The sequence below is a fragment of the Lissotriton vulgaris genome, chromosome 5 (assembly GCF_964263255.1).
Source record: "Lissotriton vulgaris chromosome 5, aLisVul1.2, whole genome shotgun sequence".
In the NCBI taxonomy this organism is placed as follows: domain Eukaryota; kingdom Metazoa; phylum Chordata; class Amphibia; order Caudata; family Salamandridae; genus Lissotriton; species Lissotriton vulgaris.
Window position 1 is genome coordinate 1,675,319,581 of NC_141693.1, and position 21,626 is coordinate 1,675,341,206.

Here is a 21,626-nt window from a genome sequence, read left to right on the forward strand (position 1 = left end):
TCCTAGTGCACACCATACAGAGCTGAAATAGTCTAGAGCAACACAACACCAACCTCTCAAGTGGGAATCTGATGCATTAATAATCTAGGCACCCTGATACTTCACAGTGATGACCGTCTATTGACACAGAACTTGGGGAATGCTGTATCTGTAGTAACACGTCCATTCCTTTCAGGAATAAGGTCTTGTATTCAGCAATACACACCACAGTTGAAAGAGAAATGGGAGCAGAAACTGGGAAAGGAGATTATGGACAAGGACTGGGTAAAAATATTGGACTACAGAAAAAAGGTGATGAGGAATCATTGATTTAAATTTACTCTGCTTATTTATTTAACCAATCTTATCCACATTAAGGATCCCTAGAATGCACCCAGGTGTCCCCAACTTCTGGCCAAGATGTCAGGAGGCGCAAACGAACTTTTATCAAATGGGATGGGAATGTTCCATAATACAACAGTACTGGGAGGAAGTTCATGGACTCATGAAATAAATTGGAGTAGAACTGTAGCTCTCTGCCTTTTGCAATGCTCATCGAGTCAAATGAAGAGAACAAAAACCTTGAAACATGTCTTTCATGATTTGTTGACGTAGCAATCACAACCACCAAGAAAAATGTTGTGCTTGGGTGGAAATGATGTGGGTACCAGATGTTAAGAAGTGGTTGCAAGATGTAAGTGCTCCTTGGCAGATTGGTTGTACTCCTCATTCAATTTAGGAATAATGGCAGGGGGATTCAGCAGATGTATGGACACAATTCCATTAGCTTTTGAGGTTAAATCTGATGTACAGACACAAAGAAAGACATCACGGATGAATGAAGCATGCAGTATTATATGTGACTGTGGATGTGAAAGGTGGATGATAGGAAGAGAGCCAATTACGAGGTTAGACACCTGATAAAAGAGTGTAATAATAATGGGATTTTCATGAGCGGGTCAACACATCACTCAAATGCGGATACCATTGTAAGCGTTGTGATCCGGTTATTGCTCCAAAATGTTTAGTACATCATAAGCAAAGTGCAACATAAGTACTCTAGGGAATGTTTTGTTTATTACTGATCGGTGGTTAAAAACGTTGATCAAGCTTTGTATCATATTGGTGAACTGGTAGACGTGGCAAGATGATACTGTAATAATGACTATTTTAAAATGTAAAACTATTAAAGAGCCATTTAAATAAACAAAATATTTGAGCATGTGCTTGTGTTTATGTATAATTATGCAGGCTTATTGTCTGTGCTTTCTTTTTATGAAAGGCACACTAACACCATTGTAAATAAATTTACCAGTGATGAATGTTAAGGGCAGTAGACTTTTCTTTAATATAAATGTGTAGCATAAATCATGGTTAGTTGCGTAAGGAGGGTATTATTGGTTATAATCTTTGAAAACCAGAGGGACTGTGCTTGGTGATGGCCTGGTAGGGGGACTATTTAAAGCACACCCAATATCTGTGCCTTAGAGAGGAATGCTAGCATAAGACATTTGTCACAGTGTATCGCTGAATTTTATAGATCAGGTACTGCAGTAAGCCAGGGAGTCTTTCCAAAGCAATGCAAGTCCATGCATGATCTGAGTTGGCCACAAGGAAGACATCAAAGTAAATACATGTAATCATGTTGGAGGAAACCATCATACAAAGCTGGCAGCCAAGAGCGGTGCATGCAAATAAAAAAAATTATCTACTATTGATTCTGCTGGAGGTGAGAGATCTACATTAAAATGGGTTTGACCCTCAAGTTGCAAAACAGGTAAGATGATGAAACATGTGGCACAGCCTCCACTAATCTAATTATAATGTATGTGCCAGAGCCTCGATTAACCTCCTTTTAATGTATTGTTTCACCTCAGGTGGGGTGCAAATTGGCTGTGACCTTGTTCCTCTACTTCTTGGCGACCAACCACTATTGGATTCTGGTGGAAGGGCTCTACCTACACAGCCTCATATTCATGGTTTTCCTATCAGACAAGAACTACTTCTGGGCTCTGACTATCATTGGCTGGGGTAAGTAGCACGTGGGAGCAGAAGAGTAGGAAGGGCGCTTATCCTACCACTGCAGCGTCATGCTCGCCAGAATCTGCTTGGGAGGCACCAACTAGAACCCAAGATCCCTTTGCATCTCCTGTCCATGTCTTATATTTAAACTGTTCAAGAAAGTGTACTAAGAAATTAGGAAGCTGGCTCATTACACCGGAAAGTGTATTAACCCAAACTGCTATGTATTTGTATAGGAGTTTGAAACTAATGAGGGAATTGTAATTTAATTATATTCCAGTTTGTATGTTTTTTCAATTCAAATAGAAGAATTTCACAGGGAAATACATGTTTCCACAAGCAACAGAAAACAACCAATTACATTCTGGAACTCATAAGACCCTTGTCTAAGGAGAGCCTGGAACGCTGTTAAGAAAGTCCTTAAAAACATTCCCAGATAATATTGACGACTGTGTATCTACGTCTGCCCTTGCGGTTGTGATAAAAGTAGCCCTGTACTGGATAGGGTAGGCAGTGTATCACTGTGGGTAGTTTGCCTTACTCTGTAGTATATGTGCCTTGCCTGGCGTCTATGGCTTGTGTCAACCTAACATGAAGGTATGTCAGCCAACAGAACTAGATGTTTTAGTTGGAGGGTTTATTTTAATGTAAGTGGGGTGGCTCGCCAGAAGAACAGGAAGATTTAGAAGTGAGTGAGTGGATAATGAAAGGGTGAAGAAAAAACAAATGGATAATGTCAAAGGGAGATAAAAATGGGGCGAGTAAAGATAAGGGAGGGAAAGTTCAAATGAAGAGAAAAAGAAAAGTTTTAATGTAGAAAAGATACAGAAGGGATTCATAACCTCAGATAAAGTACAAAGAGAAACTAATGAGGGAGGGATGACGGGATAAACAAAAGACAGAGGCTTTGAGTAAAGGAGGTGTATAGGAATAAAGAAATGAAATTGCAAGAAGAGACGGTAAGGCAGAAAAAGGAATGCTGTGGGAGAGGAGGGAGATTGGTTGGTAGCTGGAGGATGGAAAAAATAAAGGACGAACCAAGGAATGATAGGAGAGGGAAGAACCATGCATAGTATTTAATGCTTTAGTTGGATTTAAACTGTGCTTCATTCTCTGACGAGGTGCCAATGCTCATTTAAGGATGAAAATGATTGATGAAAGAATGTTGAGTTGCGGTGTTGTTTATGCGGGAAGCATTTTGGTGTTGTGCCTGATGACCATGATGATACACTAATCCGAACAACAATCATTGCACTTGAGCGAATATTGGAGAGAATAAGGTGAGAAAAAGGACTGAGTTATGGTTGCTAATCATTTATTTATAGGTTTGAATTCAACAATGGTTTGACAGGTGTATGTTATAAGAGTCACCTATGTGAGCAGTGTTTTGCTGATGTGCATAATAAACAGCACATCACACTTGCTTGTGTTGCTGACACTGCTTAGCTGTGCTAATGCTTGGAGTGAAATGAAGTATAGTGAGACATAGTTTTGTGTGTGGCACTGCCTACCATCCTTGAATTGGAATAGGTTCCAGTTTTTTGTTGGATGTGTTCCAAATCATCTGATATCCATAATTTACTTCTGAAAAATAGAATTTGGTTTATTGGCTATTGGCATCACTAGTATTGAGCCAGTTTGTGACTTCCTGCCTGAATTGAAGCGATCTTGGTTCTGTCTTGTCTCTGCAGGGAGGGAATTTTCAAAGTTTTGCAGCCTGCATAAATTACGTTCCACTAATGTGTTGCTTTTTGTTGGGGAGAAGGACGATCAGCCGAGGAGCTAGTCTATAATGTGTTTTCTATTCTGTGATTATCCTTTGAACTTTACTGAGATGAACAATTGGCCCTAGCCTTGGATTGATGTGAGTGTCTTGTAGGTGGATCATCTGGCCAAAGGGAGTCAGTGAAGTGACTGGAGCGTTTTGATTCTCGAAGGTTTCAGAAGACCACCAGTAAATGCCATAGGTAAACCCCATTTACAAGCCAAGTTGGGGCATGACAAGGATTCTTCTGAGTGAAGTGTGGATGAGGTCACATGCATTGAAGAGTTTGTGTGGTGAAGAAGGGGCAACCGGCTGCTTAGTTCATTTGAAGGATCAGGAAAGGGTTAAGCTCAAGGCCACTCTCTTCTTTTTTACTTTATACGGGAGGTGAAATTCTTGGGCCACATGATTGTTCACAGTTCTTTCTTTCTACACAGGCGCGCATCTTGGTTTTGGAAGAGTTAAGTAGAAGGTGGTTACTCAGCATCCATTCATAATAGGCTCTGGGGCAACTGTAAAGTCCTGTTGACTCTAACCTAGTTTTTACAATTTTAGGATGTGTGTATCATCGGCATAGTTGTAGCAGATTACGTTGAAAGATTTGATGATGTCTGGTACTAGGTTGAGGTAGAGATTAAACAGGAATAGGATGATGAGCAAACTTTGAGTTACACCACAGTTGGCGGTGAAAGGAAGTGACAAGAAAGGATGGAGTCACATAATGCTGGACATGATTTGAAGGTAGGAGGAGATCCAGTCTAGGATATTTCCTTTGTATGCACATCTCCTCCTACTCTCAACAGTAGCTCTTGTTCTTTGAACTGAAAGGAAAAATGAAGAAGCAAAAGAGGACAGAATGAGTTAACAAAAAGAAAGCAAGAAGGTGATGCTTGGTAGGAATAACTCAAAGTAAAGAAAGAAAGAGGTGGGTTCACCATTAAGCAGGACCTAGAACACCGTCTGTAATCACTGAAGCATTTCCCCTGCACTGTTATTTATTTCTATTTTAATCGGGCCTGCTTCCTTCCTTCTGTCCAGGTGTTCCAGCTGTGTTTGTGTCGGTGTGGGCCAGTGTGAGGGCATCCTTGGCAGACACACAGTACGTATTTACTACAATACTGTTTTACTTGGCAGGTGACAACAAATCCTACAGTACATCATTGCTCCTCTAAAGAAATCCATACTCCTCCAACAATACCTGAGCCCTATTCTTATCCTTACGTTAAGTCATGTTATGTTATGCTATATTATAATGGGAAGATACCAAGTGCAATCATCTTGTAGTTCAAACTGCCTCATTGCAAGTGCCAAATTATATTTGAAATGAGGTACACACAGTGTTTGCTTCCAGTTTCAGATTACATATAGGTGTTTACTGTGCTTACAGCTTTAGTTTTAGCCTGCACAAATATCCACACCACAAATATGTACTGTGACAATACATATATATATATATATTCAACCTACGTAGATGCAGACTTAGGAATACAAAATCTATATCTTCCTGAATTTCCTTACAGACTCAATTTTTTAGTCTTCAATATTTTGGCTATGATATTCTGGAAATTTGATAGTCGGGACTTCAGCACAGTGGGATGAGGCCCAGGATTGGGAGGACTCCTCTCCCCAGAATATTTCTACACCCAAGCTTGTTTTCATTAGACTGAAGCAGAAGGGCTTTTGTAGGGTTTTACTAAATGAAGCTGCATATTTTCCAGACCTCTATGCATTGTTGACCCCTTGGGTCAGATCTGAGGAGCAGCAAAATGTAGTGTTACATTTCAAGAAGGAAATCCTGATGGAGTCTGCCTTTCTTACTATGCTTTCTGTTAGGATATTGTTAGACCTGGCACCATTTGCGTGGGTCTCCCTTCCATTTTTTTGCTGTTGCCTCAGGTGTTTTTGCTGGTGTTAGATGCTTTGGGCACTGTGCCACTGCTATCCAGTGCCACAGTGTGAGTGCTCCCTACTGTAAATTGATATATTGATTAGTGGTTCCATGATTGGATGTTTGGTTTACTTAACAGACCATAGTACACTGCACTGAGTGTGCACAGGGCGTGTAAATCCAAATGCTGCTGCTAGTGGGCTTGCAGCACTGGTTGTGCCACCCACGGAAGCGGCCTTGTAAAACGTGTCTAAGGTCTGCCATACTGTCATGCGGACTAGGCAAATGCACCACTTGCCAGTCCCTAAACCTTCCCTTGACTTCATATTAGTCACCCCTATGGTAGGCCCAAGGACAGGGCCCATTGTAGGTGTAAGGTAGGACAAACCCTGATGTGTGTGGCATGTCCAAATAGTGAATTACAGCCATTTTCGTTTTTCACTATTGGAAGGCTACCTGTTCTCCATAGGCCAAAATGGGCTGCCAGATTATTACATGTTTATAATCCTAGCAGACTCAGAGACCATGGTAGAAATTCGAGTTTAGTATGCCTGGACTTTCTAAAAGTGGTACTTGCAAACACAGAATAATAAAATACATCTTTTAGTGAAGTTTATTTTAGTATTCTGTGTTTGAAAGTACCACTTTTAGAAAGTAGGTATTTGCTTGCCTAACCATTTGAGCCTGCCTCTGCGAGGTTGTGCATTCCTTTGTCTGGTTTTGTGAGTGACAGGGGCTGGGGGATTCCAAGAGACAGGCTGGGGTAGCCTGGTGGTGATTAGGGAGATCTGCATCTAGAAGGGAGGGAGGAGTTGCACCTTCGACCTGAATAGGGCTGGGCCTTCCCTTTACAATGCTGGCTCCACCTCCTGTGGTGCGTCTGATGTCTCTGCCCTGCACACTGAAAGAAGAGAAGGAAGACTGTCAACAAAGTGCTCGAGGACTGTAATTGCCTTCCACAATGCTGGCTCCACCTCCTGTGTTGCGTCTGATGTGCCTGCCCTGCTCTGTGAAAGGAAAGGAAAGGAGAAGTCTGGTAAACAGAGTGCTTCAGAATTGGCTTGAACTGGGCACAGGCCCCTCTTCCCTCAGAGAACAAAGGATTTGGGGTATAAGTATTGATCCCATGAAATTAGATCACTTCTGGACTTACAAGACAAAACCTCTGCTGGGGAGAAGGAACCTGAAGAAGCTGAGGAGAGACTATTCCCAAGCTGAAGTGCTGCTTGGGGGATTGGCCTGCAGTGGTTGCTTGACTGCCAAAGAGAGGAGAAAGAACTTTGTGGACTTTTCTTTCAACTTGTGCAAAGATCTCCAAGGGCTTGGAAGAGAGCTTGCCCCCTGACCGAAGTCCCAGGACCAGTGGACTTCACCAGCCTTTGTGAATTGCTGCTGGAAACAAGTGGCTACAGAGGTAGGGAGCTGTGACGGACTCTCATGACCGGCCCGGTGTCTTGTAGGCACGGCATCAAGCAATGTCCGCCTCGAACAACGCAAGCTCTGCACTCACGACTCCGTCCTAATGCCGTCACCGAGCCGTAGCCTGTACCACGACTGGTGGACACATCAATGTGCAACGCCTCACTACACTGAATCGTACTGGTCTGAACGAAGCGCTCCCTGCTGCGGACTCCGAGTCCTGTGACCGCACCGTAGTTGGGCACCGCCTCGCATGCTTCGCGACGCACCACCCAACTCGCACCGCTGTCCGGATGGATCGATGCCAGCTCCCGAACTCCGGCTCTGTCGCCGCACCGCAAGCTGCAAGCACCGCAAAGAAGCACTGTCTCGCCCTGCAACGCATGCCTTGGATCCACCTACTCTGTCAACAGCCCGCTGCTTGCACCGCATCAAGGGACTATACGTCCTGCAACACTTCCTTTCTGCACCGCGGCGATCACCGGAACTGGCTCGCACATCCATGCCGGCCGCCTCAAGTAAAAGGTACTGTGACTGAGTCTGTCGACATTGGAGTGGGCCCGTCCCGACGCGGTCTGCTGGATTTGCTAGACTCTGTGTTATTTTCAACAATGCTGTAGCCCGTCTGGGCTACCGACTCGCACAGAACCTTGATTTAAGCCTTTTTAACCAGAACTCTTGAAATCTAATAGTACTGTGGATTCTTTTTGTTGCTTATTGGTCTTGTGGTAACTCTAAATAAAATATACTTATTTTTGATATAAAACCTTGTGTGGTGTCCATTTGTAGTGTTGTCACTGGGTTACTGTATGTGGTCACGAATGCTTAACTTACAACGCCTCTGAAATAAAGCCTTGCTGCTCGTGCTAAGCTACCAAGGGGGTGAGCAGGGGTTATTTTAGGAGTGTAATCCCCTTATCCTGGCTAGAGGAGAGGGTCCCTATTTGTCACAAGTACCTGCCTGTGCCAACTAGAGAGCCCCAATTCTAACAGATATTGTATGCACTTAGATTACACACTTCTCTTCTGGACTTCATCTGCCCAGAGAACTAGGAACCGGAGTATTCAACAATCCAAGACATTGCTCAGTGGACAGGCTATAGAGAGCCATATGCAGAACTTCTATAGTCGACAATAAGTGGGAAAATCCCTTGTAAGCCACTGTGGACCAGGTGACACTCACTCGAGGAATACATGAAAACTAAATGTAATTGGATTGGTGCTAAGACTCTTCTTAGGATTGATATACGATGGACATTTGCTTGTCAGAGCTCTGTGGCTCAGCTGAATGAATAAATAAATGAATGAAAAAGGATTTGTTGATCGCACAATTACTCAAAGAGCGTCCCAGCGCTAGGGACCTAGGTATCATGCTAACCAAAGTGCTCAAGGTGAGGTAAACAAAAATATTTTAAAAGTTACTTGGACTCTGATTCATTTTGAATGTCACGAAGATTAAATGGGGGCCAATTCCAGGCTTGAGAAGCCAAAAAGGAAAAGGAGGAGCCGCCTCTCCTTGAACGCTTAATTCTAGGCACCACTGTCAAAAGAACATCTGGATAGGAAATTATCTTAATATTAAATGAACCAGTGAAGCAAATGCGGACATAAAGATATTGAATAAAGTCGAGCTCAAACATGAGCCCTCAGGTACTTGCAAGTTAAGAGTCTTGTTGCAGAAAAATAAGGTGCCATCGAGACGACTTGTCCTCTGTTGTCAAGGACAGAGCCAATCCACTCCACTGCCAGACCTCCCACTCTAATGTATGAGAGAGACCGTGTCAAATCATCAACACCAGCTCATCAACGGAATCCTAAACTTAATTTAATAGTCGAGTTGAGGCTTGTGTTACTGTTTGAAAAACTGGCCAGATAGACTGAAAATTAATCTAAAATATATCAACATGACTCTGTCTTTTAACAGTTTAATGGGAAAGTGTATATTTGTCGCTTGAGATTTGACTGCATTTAAATTTGAATTTTGTATGCATCAAAAAGTATTGCAGATGACACTACACTGAATGCTGTAGGCTTCTGTCGACTTTCAGGCCAAATATTCACTTTACAAATGCAGGAAGATGAAAACGTATAGAGGTGAATGTTAAAGGAGCATCACTGAAGCAGTTGAGACGGGGAGAGAAAGGATGACAGGATTGATAGAGGTACAATGATGTTGGTGAGGATGGAGGTACATTATTAATGGTGAATTATATAGCTGGACGATGGATGTAGCGGGTTCATAACAAAAGGTGGACCATGAAGGATGTACAAGGTAGGTATTGAATCTAGAGAATGGATGTTGGAAGATTACCATTTAGAATAAAAGGTGACGGAAACATTAGGGAGATGGAAAATGGAGATGCAAGATGGGTGATGGAAGTTAGAGCAAGGATGACAGATGGTGAAGTATGGCTTAAGAAAAATGAATGATGGGTGAAGGATGGATGATGAAGGATAACGAATGAATGATAAAATTGAAAGGTGGATTATGAATAAAAAATGAAGTATGGATGCCGGAATGTGAAAGATGGGTAAAACAGGGGAAACGAGGGTTAATAATGAATGATGTAGAGTTAAGGATGGGTAACTGAAGATAACAGATGTATGATGAAAGTTGAAGAAGGGTTGAGGGTGGAAGATTGAAGGTAATGGATGGATGATAGAAGATGAAAAAGGGGTTTATGAAACAGAATGAAAAGTAGGGCAAGGAGCATGGTACATGGTTAATGGATGGAAGGTGGGTAATGACGAGTGAAGCATGGTTGATTGAGTATGAAGAGTGGAGGATGAAGGCTGGGCTATGGAGAATGAAAAATGGGTGATGACAATTAAAGAACAGTGATGTATATGAAAGGTGGATGAAGAAGAATGTACCATTTTAGAAGGGGGTATGAAAATTGACAATGGGTGGATATGTATGAAAGATGTGAAGTCGAGCATGAAGGGTGCAGGATAGTTCAAAGGGAACAAAAGATGGGCAATGAAGGTTGAAAAGTGGTTGACAGAGGATGAAGTATGGATGATGAAGGCTCCAAGGAGGTGATGGATGAGGACTGATGGGCGATGGAGTTAAACGTTGGGTGACAGAGGATGAAAGATGGATTTTGAAAGACGTAAACTGAAGAATGGATGAGGGTAATAATGGCTAATGAAGCAAAAGAGATGAAATATGGGGGTGACAGAGGATGAATGATGAGAAATGAAGGATGATGAATCCATGATGAAGTGTGAATGATTGGTAATGGAGAATGAATATGGGTAATGAAGAATCAGTGTGGGTGATGCAGGATGAATACTGTGTGATGTAGGATGCAGAATGGATGATGGGGAATGCAAAGCGAGATGGAGTATCAAGGGTGTGATGGATTATGGATAATGCAAAATAGTGTTTGAGAGATAGTTAATATGAACAACCAATTGAGTATGAAGGTTTGGTGATGGAGGGTGATTATTTAGGGATTATGATAGATAAAAAATGAAGAATAAATTATGAGGGATGGAGGATGAAGGATAGGCGGGAGAGTATAGCAGGTGTGTAATGAAGGATGAAAGATGAGTGATGGTGTTTGAAAGATTAATGATTAAATATAAGGGGTTGATGATTGAATTTGAAAGGTAAATCAGGTAGCTCAAAGATTTGAGAATGAAACATGGGGGGAGAACGGTATAGAAGTGCAGACAGTGACATGCTTTATATGGAGTTAAAAATAACATTAGAAATAATATAATAGCTGAAGAATTGAAAAGAGATGATGGAGTGGCAAAGTAAAACAATGGTATTCAGTTAATGACCAAAGCGGGTGAAGATTACAGCACATAAGGTCATGATAAAGAGTAGGCGATGACATATGGGAAATGAATGATAAAACACAGAGAATGAAGGATTCAATGTCATGTGTTTTATAACAACTCGAATATAAGCTTATGGTGAAAGTTCACTAACAATGGATGGCAGACAGTGATTATGGGATGTAGTATTGAAGAACAAAAGATGAATGATGGAGGACCATTGAGGCTGAGTGATCCAGAGTTAAGGTGGAAATACTGACTACCATCATGAAAGTGATAGATGCTGTAGAATTAATGACAAAGGACTGTGAAAGAAGCATTGAAGGTACAAGGTGGATGGTAAAAAGAGGATATTAAATGTCAAATTATGTAGAAAAGTAGATTGATGATGTTAAATTGAGGAAACAGAATAGAAACCTGTACTGAAAGAAGATGTAGGAAGGATGATGGAGAATGAAAGACTACAATTGCTCAATGACAAATGAAGTTGTAGATGATGAAAGGTGGAGAATAAATAGATGATGAAGCATGGTGGAAGAGCGTATGAGTTTATGAGAAAATGGGTAAAATTAGAGGATAATGGATAAGCATGGACAATCGATGGAGTATTAAAGAACAACAAAGAATAATGGACTCATTAAAGATAATGATACAAGAGGTAGTACGAGGAATGATTGATGGAGTATGGTGAATGTTGAGTTAGGGACAGAGGATGTTGGTGAGATTAATGGTAGGTAATCGTAAACTAGAGACTTTCCCAATAATATTTAGTTTTTTATGTATACGCTATATAGGTAAGTAGAGGCAACTTGATATAGCAACAGTGAGTGGTTCAAAGAGGCACCTGGCACTACCCACTGATAGTATGCACCAACAATATCTTAAACTTAAATGTGATGAAATTCTGCTGACTACACTGACCGGACCCATTGTAGCTTCCCTCTGAATACCTCTTTGTAGCAATCATTAGCAGGGACCCTTGGGCATGACCAGAAGGGTTTTCTGCTAGATGTATACTTCTAATGAATTATGAGGAGTGAGTGAATTTACATAGTGCTTAGTCATTTGAGGGTTCTGATTGGCCCCAGGAGGCAATGTCTGTGATGCGATTGACTTAGAAGGCTCTGACGTGTGCTTATTTTCAATCGAACATCACTAATGTCTATAACATTATTGTCAAATTATGCCCCATCTCTGGGTTTTTTTCATTATATTTTAGATGCTGGGACCTTAGTGCTGGGAAAATGAAGTGGATTTATCAAACCCCCATTCTGGTAGCTATTGTGGTAAGTTGAAAAGACTGAGGTCGGTGGGACAGATTTTCTTTGTTGCATAGCTCGTGCAGAGGAACTCATCCACATCAATTAGAACTTTATGGCAAGAATTTTGCTTTTGCAATTCATATGTTTGACCAAGTAAATTTAATGAGTGACTGATGGATTTATAAGATCACAGTGTAAATTGTAGTACCTTGGTGCTTGGCTTTTATAAGCAGTCCATAGTAGTAGGCAGAAGTTAGGTTACTTAAAAATAGATGTTGTCAACAGTCTGCAGAACTGTCGATGCCTAGGGCAGTCTTCAAAAAGGAAAGCATCAGAGAAAAGTGCACAAAAAATTAGAATTTAGCTGTGAAATGGCCAAGTAAGTGGCTTGGTTGACAACAGATACGTCAATGTCCAAGATATATATCTAGGCTCTCATTACAAGTTGAGGTATTTCACCCGCAGCAATAACTATGAATGAAATACCGCAAATAGCTATTTCAAGAGTGTTCAGATTTCAAGTGTGTCCAGGACTGAAATGATCAGATCTGAAAACCCTGGGCCCAGATACATCAGGTCTTGCATGGCAGAGGCTGCAGGCAGCAGCGTTAGTTCCAATTCCCCTGGGCAGGCACAAATGTGCACAGCACCTCTGCTCCCCAATCCTCCTTATACCCCCCCTCAGCACTCATGCTGACACTTTCCACCTGCTCATAACAGGTGGAAAATTGCAGCTTTCTTATGATAACATTAGGAAAAATTGCCTAGTAAGGCACCTGGTAACTCCAAGTTGAAGAAGTACAACGGGTAAAAAGTCATAATTGCAGGATTTTGGTGCAGAGACAACAGTTGTTCTCTCAGCACAAAAGTCCCCACCAATGTAATTGGGAGGTTATAAGAGTTTTTGATGCAGAGCAGATTGGCTTGGAGGAACACTTAAGTAAAATATTGTTTCTATGGGAAGATTTTGTAGTTTTAAAAGGCTAGATTAGAGAGTCCCAATTGTAGACCAACCCTAACTTAGTGGACAAGTTTTTAAACTTTGAAGCTTGAGAAGTTGATTTTTGTAAGATAACGACTAATACCCTACACCAAATTTGCTCTTGACACAAAAAACACAAAATATAATATTTTCAAATATGTCCCGAAAGTTTTGAAACTCGTAGAAAGGCGCACACTTTTGTTTGCTACCCACCTAGTTTTTTATAGTTAACTTGAATGTAGCAAACCAATTGCAGTTTTGGTTATCTGCCAATTAGTACACCAGTACCCCTCTGGAAATCTCTTAATTAAGATAGAAAATTAATTCTTTACAAATTTCTTTTAAATCAGGAGGCAAGAATGAGTCTCACTATCTACATATTCTTATTTTGCTAAGCAGAATTGTTATAAAATGTACATAATTATTTTCTTGTTGAAAAATGAGCATGTGAGTGGGTCTGACTATAAAAGTACTTCAAACAGGGGGGCGTGGCCAACAGCATGGCCGAATAAGTCGCACGACAGCGAAGCTCCGGCGAGCCACATTGATCCGATGTGCTTTAAAACCATCCAGAGGTCCCCTAAATGCCGCCACGGGTGACTGGAATGTCCCGTACTGTCGTGGTGAGGGTGGCGCCGCTGCGGAGGGTCCACAGATCCCCGAGATCCGACGGTGAACTGCGGCCCACTGGAGACAGGCGGAGGCGGCCTCAAGATGGCGGTGCCCTGAAAGTCCCCGTCAAAGACGCGAGGAGCGCGCCCTGAGGACATCCGGACTGGCGGGGGTCCGGGACGTCCAGTAAGCCCAACAGGGTGGCGAGGTGCGGCTGAGACCCCGGGGACAGAGCGACGAGATGCCGAGAGACAGGAGAGACCCGAGACGGGGGCCTGGTCCTGAGGGGCAGGCCCGACAGATGGGGGGCGCCGGCCGGAGCACCAGCAGAGAGGCCGCTCGGACGGAGTGGGCGACTGGAAATCCCTGACAGTGCCCCGCGAAGGGGGAGACGCACCGCGCCAGCCATGGGCTGTTGGCCTGACACCGCCGGAAGCGGGGGTGACGTCGGGACCGGGCGGCCCGGTCCCCGCGATGGAGAAGGCCTACCGCAGAAGCACCAGACCGAGGCCTCGGGCCCGGACTGACAGGGGCGAGTCCCGGGCATCGGCGTCGGCGCCACGAGGGACAGAGGCTGACAAAGGGCACCTACGGACACCAGTAAGTGGGGCCCGACCAGAGAGCAGTGTAAGGGGAGCGTTTTTTCAACTGGGGACCAAGACATTCTGATAAAGGGGACCTGAACCCCCTTTTTGGTGTGGTCACGTCAATTGTGAGTCACAGGCCACCGGCACAACACTTTACTGAGAAACAAGGAACAATGAGATGAGCTGACGAAAAATCATGTTGAAGTGGCACGTTTATTATTATTTCACAAGTGGACCAATAAATGCGTATTTTTAGCAAAGCAATAAATGCATATCATTTCATGCTATTAAGTAAAAAGCCATTTAAGAAAGCCCGACTTCACTCTGTCGGGGGCAAGCACTGGACGACAAAATGCGGATAAATGTTGCAAGACAAGCTGAAAGGAGTATCTATTAAAAAGGAATAATGGAAAACGGCTAGATATCCAAAATCATAGAGTACATTTGTCATAAAATTCTAGTGCCTAGAAACAAGCCTTCCCGATGAGAACTATAAGGCAAGCTGAAGTGTGGATATGACGTCACGGAGTAGGAATGTGGCTGCTGCTTTGGCATCGCAGTGGACGCATGGTCCAGCTTCGATCCAGCGTGAGAAAGGGTATACCACCACAATGAGATATCGGTAATTTTGGCACCAATCGATCATATCGACATAGTCGAGGTGGAGTTCTTTAAAGGGGCCAGAGGGCTTGGGGATGGTGGAAGCGACTGTTTTGAGTGTTGGGTTTGGTGAATACTGTTGGCAAATGAGGCATTTATTAACAAAGAGTTGTATTAGTTTGTGGGCATTGGGAACGAATCAGTCTGCTTGCAACGTTGTGGACATGTTATCTCGGGAGACATGGGCGGGAAGGTGGAGTTGGTCCAGTGCCACCTGCAGTAAGGCTTGTGGCATGACAGGCTTCCCAGACATGGTCTGCCTGTAAATGAAATCAGCAGGGTCCTGCTGTACTCCCCTCTTCTTCCATAGTTCTTTCTCTCGATGTGGTGCACTTTCTTGTATTTCTCTGAGATGTAGTTGGGCAATGCAATCATATTGTTGCGTGTTGTCCATAGGGTAGGAAGCCTTTGTGTCAAGAGTTTCATTGTTCCTGTCTGTGTGCTGTGCTGGAGCTAGATCATCTTCATGTGTGTTTGTCAGGTCTGCTGGGGCTACAGCTTGGGCAAGTAAGATAGGGGTGTTTGAGAATGTGGCGTAGTCAAAGGAAGGGGGGGTCTGGCTGCAGCTTTGGCTGCCCAATCTGCCAGAGCGTTACCTCTGGAGATAAAGTCCTGTCCGTTAGTGTGCGCTGCACATTTGACAACAGCTACCTCAGTTGGAAGTGTAAGGGCCTCAAATAAGTCTTCTAGCAATTGTTTGTGGCACACAGGTGTTCCATCAGATTTGACAAACCTGCGCCTCTTCCAGCGCAGGATGCTTGAGTGTGTCGTTGTTGTGACATATGCAGAGTCTGAGTACACTTTGATGCGGTCATCAGTTCCGTGGTGCAAAGCGGCAATTAGTGCCACTAATTCAGCAGCTTGGGCTGAGTAGTGTGGAGGCAATGCAATTTGCTGTACAATGTCTAGGGAATCAGAGGACTCATGCTGTTGGGCCCTAACTACTGCGGCTCCTGTGTACCTAATCTCTGTTTCCTGGTCAATGGTAGAGGACCCATCAACAAAATATACAGTGCTGTCTGGCAGGGGGTCCTCTTTTGCTGCTCCTGACTCATCTGGAGAGTATGTGGCACAGTCATGGGTGTCATCGTCTGGGGTTGCAATGGGATGGGCAAGGAACGTGGCAGGATTGACTTTGTGACATTTGACAACTTTCAGAGAGGGCAATGACAGTATGACTTCGTAACCTGACACTCTTTGTGTTGTTAATGTTGTCTTGGCTTTCTGAATTATAGCAAAGACGGCGTGCTCAGTGTACAGTGTTAGCGAGGATCCCATGACAATGGGAGCACTTTTCTCGACAGCAAAGGCTGCAGCAGCGAGAGCTTGTTCGCAGGGGTAATGTCCTTTCATGACTGAGTCTAGCATGCCGCTGAAGTAGGCAATGGGCTTGTGGCCCATGGGGTATTTCTGGGTAAGTACTGCAGTCATAACCCGACCATTGCAGTGAGTGAACAAGTAGAATTCTTTTGTGTAATTGGGTGTACCTAACGCTGGTGCGTTTGTAATTTCATCTTTTAACTGTTTGAAGGATTCTGTCATTTCAGGTGTCCAGTCTATTTTGTTACGTCTGTCTTTGGCTGCTTTAACTGCTTTCAGCAACGGGGCAGTTATCGTGGAGAAGTCAAAGACCCATTGACGGACATAATTGACAAGTCCAAGGAATTTCTGCATTTCTTTCACAGTTTGAGGCTCTGGGGTGCTCTTTATGGCCTCAACTCTGCCTGGCGTGACTCGTCTCCCTGATGCTGATAGTACCTGGCCTAGATAGTGTACCTCTGTTTGGCAGTACTGAAGTTTGTTTTTGTCCACTTTGTAGCCCCTGCGCGCCAGGGTGGTAAGCAGAGAGATGGTGTCTGTTCTGCACTGTTTGTTCTGTGGTGCTGCAGAGCAAAATGTCGTCGACATGTTGCAGCAAAGTGCTGTCACATTGGAAATTTGATAAGTCTTCTTTGACAACTCTGTTGAAGATGCTAGGGGACTCACAGTACCCCTGAGCCAACCGTCGGTAAGTCATTTGCACCCCACGGAACAAAAAAGCCAATAGCTATTGACTGTCTGGGTGAAGGGGTACACTGAAAAACGATTTTTCAGGTCAATTACGGAAAAGTATTGTGTATTCGGGGGAACATTTGTGAGGATGACAGAAGGGTCCAGGACGATGGGAAACTCTGGAACTACTATGTTATTGATTGAGCGCAGGTCGTGTACTAGACGCCATTGATTGATCTTAGCCTTACGAACAGGAAATAGACAGGTGTTACAGCAAGAAATACAGGGGTATATAACCCCCTGATCCAGCAAGGCGTGTATGGTGGGGGCAATGCCCTTCTCTGCTTCCTTAGAAAGTGGATACTGTTTTATTCTGGGTAAAATTGCGCCTGGTTTCAGTGTTTTCTTAAATGGAGCAGCAGAGTGAATAAGGCCTACGTCATTGTGGCCAGTAGTCCACAGATGCGGCGGGACTTGAGCCAAGTCTGCTTCACGCACAGAATCATACTGTGGTGGGGCAGTGGGTGTTCTCTTTTCTACTGTGACTGAGAGGGGTACGTCATTCATTTGGATGATCTCTGTTTTGGAATATTCGTCGGGATCGCCAAAGACTTGCTCATCTGAAATGCTTCGCACTAGTTGTCCGGGCTTGATAAAAATTACACAGGCCCAGGTGCACATATTGTCGTCTACTGCTATGAATGCCCATATGTAGGTGTTGTTTCGAGAGCTTATATGCCTAGGATCATGCTTTTGTCAGATATCTGGGAGTCCTGGGACTGTGGGCGAAATAGAAATTCTTTTGGAAGCTGGACAGTGCGCTGGTGCAGTTCTGGTGTGCTGGCTACAATGATATGTACCGCAGTGGAGAACGCTTGCTCATCCACAGGGCGAGCTCTTATTTGATCCTTCAAGGAAGAGTCAACAGTGAGTGCCATCATCCTTGTCAGGGGTGTGCCTGGTATAGAACAAATCATTGTTCCATTCTCATGGAAGTGAATGGTCATGTTCAGTTTTGTCATGAGGTCTCGCCCTAAAAGTTTCACTGGAGAATGCGGCGAGTACAGTATTTGTTGCTCCAGCACCCGGTCTCCTATTTGTACGGGTACTGGCTTGGTGAAAGGGACCCTTGCTATTGCCCCAGAGAATCCCTGTGTATCCGCTACTTGATCAGAAATAGGCAGAGGTCCGCCTGTAATGCAGGAGTACGTGGCGCCTGTGTCAATGAGGAAGCTATATGTTCTATTATTTATTGTGACCAGGACGGTGGGGTCATCTTCACCGCTCATGATGCATGATAAAACTGGCACACAAGAGTTGTCTGCGGAATGTCCTAGCAAGTATATCCTCCTGCTTGGTACTGTTGGATGGTGCCTTGTGCGAACAGATTATTGGGGGTGATCACCACTCCACCTTGGGGTGTAGCATTTTGGGCTTGGGGAATCCCTTGGTAGGTGGGTGTCAGCTGCTGCTGCATGGGAGCCTGCATCTGTTGGGGTGACTGTGGAGTTTGGGCAATCTGTACTTGCTGCATGTTTTGCTGAGGGGCATGTTGGGCATAGTCATACAGTATCTGGGGTTGCTGAGGGTACATTTGTTGTGGTTGTTGTTGGAATCGCGGTGGTGCTTGTTGGGTGGAACACATAGTTTGTTGGCCTTGGTCTAGGAGTCTAGTGTGGCAATCTTTCTGCATATGGCCCACCTTGTGACAATAAAAGCAAGTGTGCGACCTCGGCTGCAGTTGGACCCTTTGTTGTCCCATTCCATTACCTCTTCCCTGCATGCCTGTATTTTTGTTAGCATTGTTTCTGTCATTGTTGTAATACTGTGGTCGGCCATTACCGTAGGCAGGTTGCAGTGCAACGTATTGTATTGGGGGCTGCTGTCGCACGTACTGCACAGGAGGCTGGGGTTGGATCTGTACATACTGCACAGGCTGCTGGGGTGGGGTCTGCACTGCTGGCTGTGTTTGCTGTTGGGGCTGTGCCTGTGCATATTGTATGGCCGGCTGCGCCTGCATTTGCTGCATGGCCGGCTGCGTACTAGTTGCTAGTGCGTTTAGGGCGTTCTGAGGGAATGTGGTGACGGCCGTCATCTGGTTGACAGGTGCTGCCAACATGACTGTCCCTTCATGGTCGCCAGCTGATAAAGGGGACCTGAAGCCCCTTTTGGGTGTGGTCACAGGCCATCAGCACAACACTTTACTGAGAAACAAGGAACAATGAGATGAGCTGACGAAAAATCATGTTGAAGTGGCACGTTTATTATTATTTCACAAGTGGACCAATAAATGCGTATTTTTAGCAAAGCAATAAATGCATATCATTTCATGCTATTAAGTAAAAACCCATTTAAGAAAACCCGGTTTCACTCTGTCGGGGCAAGCACTGTTGATAAATGTTGCAAGGCAAGCTAAAATGAGTATCTATTAAAAAGGCATAACGGAAAATGGCTAGATATCCAAAGTCATAGAGTACATTTGTCATAAAATTCTAGTGCCTAGAAACAAGCCTTCCTGATGAGAACTATAAGGCAGGCTGAAGTGTGGATCTATTAAAAAGCACATTTGAATTTGCTATAGACTCAAGTATGCAGGCTCCTTCTCAGCAACCCCCAAAGACTTTTTCCATGTTTCTAAAATACTATATGCTCTCTACTAACGATGGGCTAAACCCTGAAACACTAGTGTCTAGAGATATCTGCACTGCCAGAACCAACAATGGTTAAAAACTACAGCGACTCGAAAGTGCGAACTAACTGCGTTTACCAAGATGCAACGGGGTCTAACAGCGCTGAGATGACAAGCAGGGTGCTCCCGCCTCCATTTCCTGTTTTCTTCGGCTTCGAGCTGATGAGCTCTTCGGTGTAGCACCTGTGTCCCTCGGATAGGTACTGTGACCTGCGACAACCTGGGCTCCTTCTCAGCAACCCCTAAAGACTTTTTCCACGTTTCTAAAATACTATATGCTCTCTTCCGACGATGGGCTAAACCCTGAAACACTAGTGTCTAGAGATATCTGCACTGCCAGAACCAACAATGGTTAAAAACTACAGCGACTCGAAAGTGCGAACTAACTGTGTTTACCAAAATGCAACAGGGTCTAACAGCGCTGAGATGACAAGCAGGGTGCTCCCGCCTCCATTTCCTGTTTTCTTCGGCTTCGAGCTGACGAGCTCTTCGGTGTAGCACCTGTGTGCCTCGGATAGGTACTGTGACCTGCGATGACCTGGGCTCCTTCTCAGCAACCCCCAAAGACTTTTTCCATGTTTCTAAAATACTAAATGCTCTCTACTGACGATGGGCTAAACCCTGAAACACTAGTGTCTAGAGATATCTGCACTGCCTGAACTAACAATGGTGTAAAACTACAGCGACTCGAAAGTGCGAACTAACTGCGTTTACCAAGATGCAACAGGGTCTAACATCGCTTAGATGACAAGCAGGGTGCTCCCGCCTCCATTTCCTGTTTTCTTCGGCTTCAAGCTGACAAGCTCTTCGGTGTAGCATCTGTGTGCCTCGGATAGGTACTGTGACCTGCGACGACCTGGGCTCCTTCTCAGCAACCTCCAAAGACTTTTTCCATGTTTCTAAAATACTATATGCTCTCTACTGACGATGGGCTAAACCCTGAAACACTAGTGTCTAGAGATATCTACACTGCCAGAACCAACAATGGTTAAAAACTACAGCGACTCGAAAGTGCGAACTAACTGCGTTTACCAAGATGCAACGGGGTCTAACAGCGCTGAGATGACTAGCAGGGTGCTCCCGCCTCCATTTCCTGTTTCCTTCGGCTTCGAGCTGACGAGCTGACAAGCTCTTCGGTGTAGCACCTGTGTGCCTCGGATAGGTACTGTGACCTGCGATGACCTGGGCTCCTTCTCAGCAACCCCCAAAGACTTTTTTCATGTTTCTAAAATACTATATGCTCTCTACTAACGATGGGCTAAACCCTGAAACACTAGTGTCTAGAGATATCTGCACTGCCAGAACCAACAATGGTTAAAAACTACAGCGACTCGAAAGTGCGAACTAACTGCGTTTACCAAGATGCAACGGGGTCTAACAGCGCTGAGATGACAAGCAGGGTGCTCCCGCCTCCATTTCCTGTTTTCTTCGGCTTCGAGCTGACGAGCTCTTCGGTGTAGCACCTGTGTGCCTCGGATAGGTACTGTGACCTGCGACGACCTGGGCTCCTTCTCAGCAACCTCCAAAGACTTTTTCCATGTTTCTAAAATACTATATGCTCTCTACTAACGATGGGCTAAACCCTGAAACACTAGTGTCTAGAGATATCTACACTGCCAGAACCAACAATGGTTAAAAACTAGAGTGACTCGAAAGTGCGTACTAACTGCGTTTACCAAGATGCAACGGGGTCTAACAGCGCTGAGATGACTAGCAGGGTGCTCCCGCCTCCATTTCCTGTTTTCTTCGGCTTCGAGCTCACGAGCTGACGAGCTCTTCGGTGTAGCACCTGTGTGCCTCGGATAGGTACTGTGACCTGCAACGACATTGGCTCCTTCTCAGCAACCCCCAAAGACTTTTTCCATGTTTCTAAAATACTATATGCTCTCTACTGACGATGGGCTAAACCCTGAAACACTAGTGTCTAGAGATATCTGCACTGCCAGAACCAACAATGGTTAAAAATTACAGCGACTCGAA

The 21,626-nt window shown here is 44.3% G+C and overlaps 1 protein-coding gene across 1 annotated transcript in view; it reads left to right on the plus strand.

The window, feature by feature from the left end:
• LOC147716934 (parathyroid hormone/parathyroid hormone-related peptide receptor-like) overlaps positions 1-21,626 on the plus strand; it is a 296,895-nt gene that overhangs the window by 220,625 nt on the left and 54,644 nt on the right. The window contains exons 7-9 of the mRNA XM_086919829.1: positions 1,857-2,010; positions 4,805-4,865; positions 12,082-12,148. Of these exons, the coding sequence (XP_086775955.1) occupies positions 1,857-2,010; positions 4,805-4,865; positions 12,082-12,148 (282 nt within the window). The remainder of the gene's footprint in view (positions 1-1,856; positions 2,011-4,804; positions 4,866-12,081; positions 12,149-21,626) is intronic.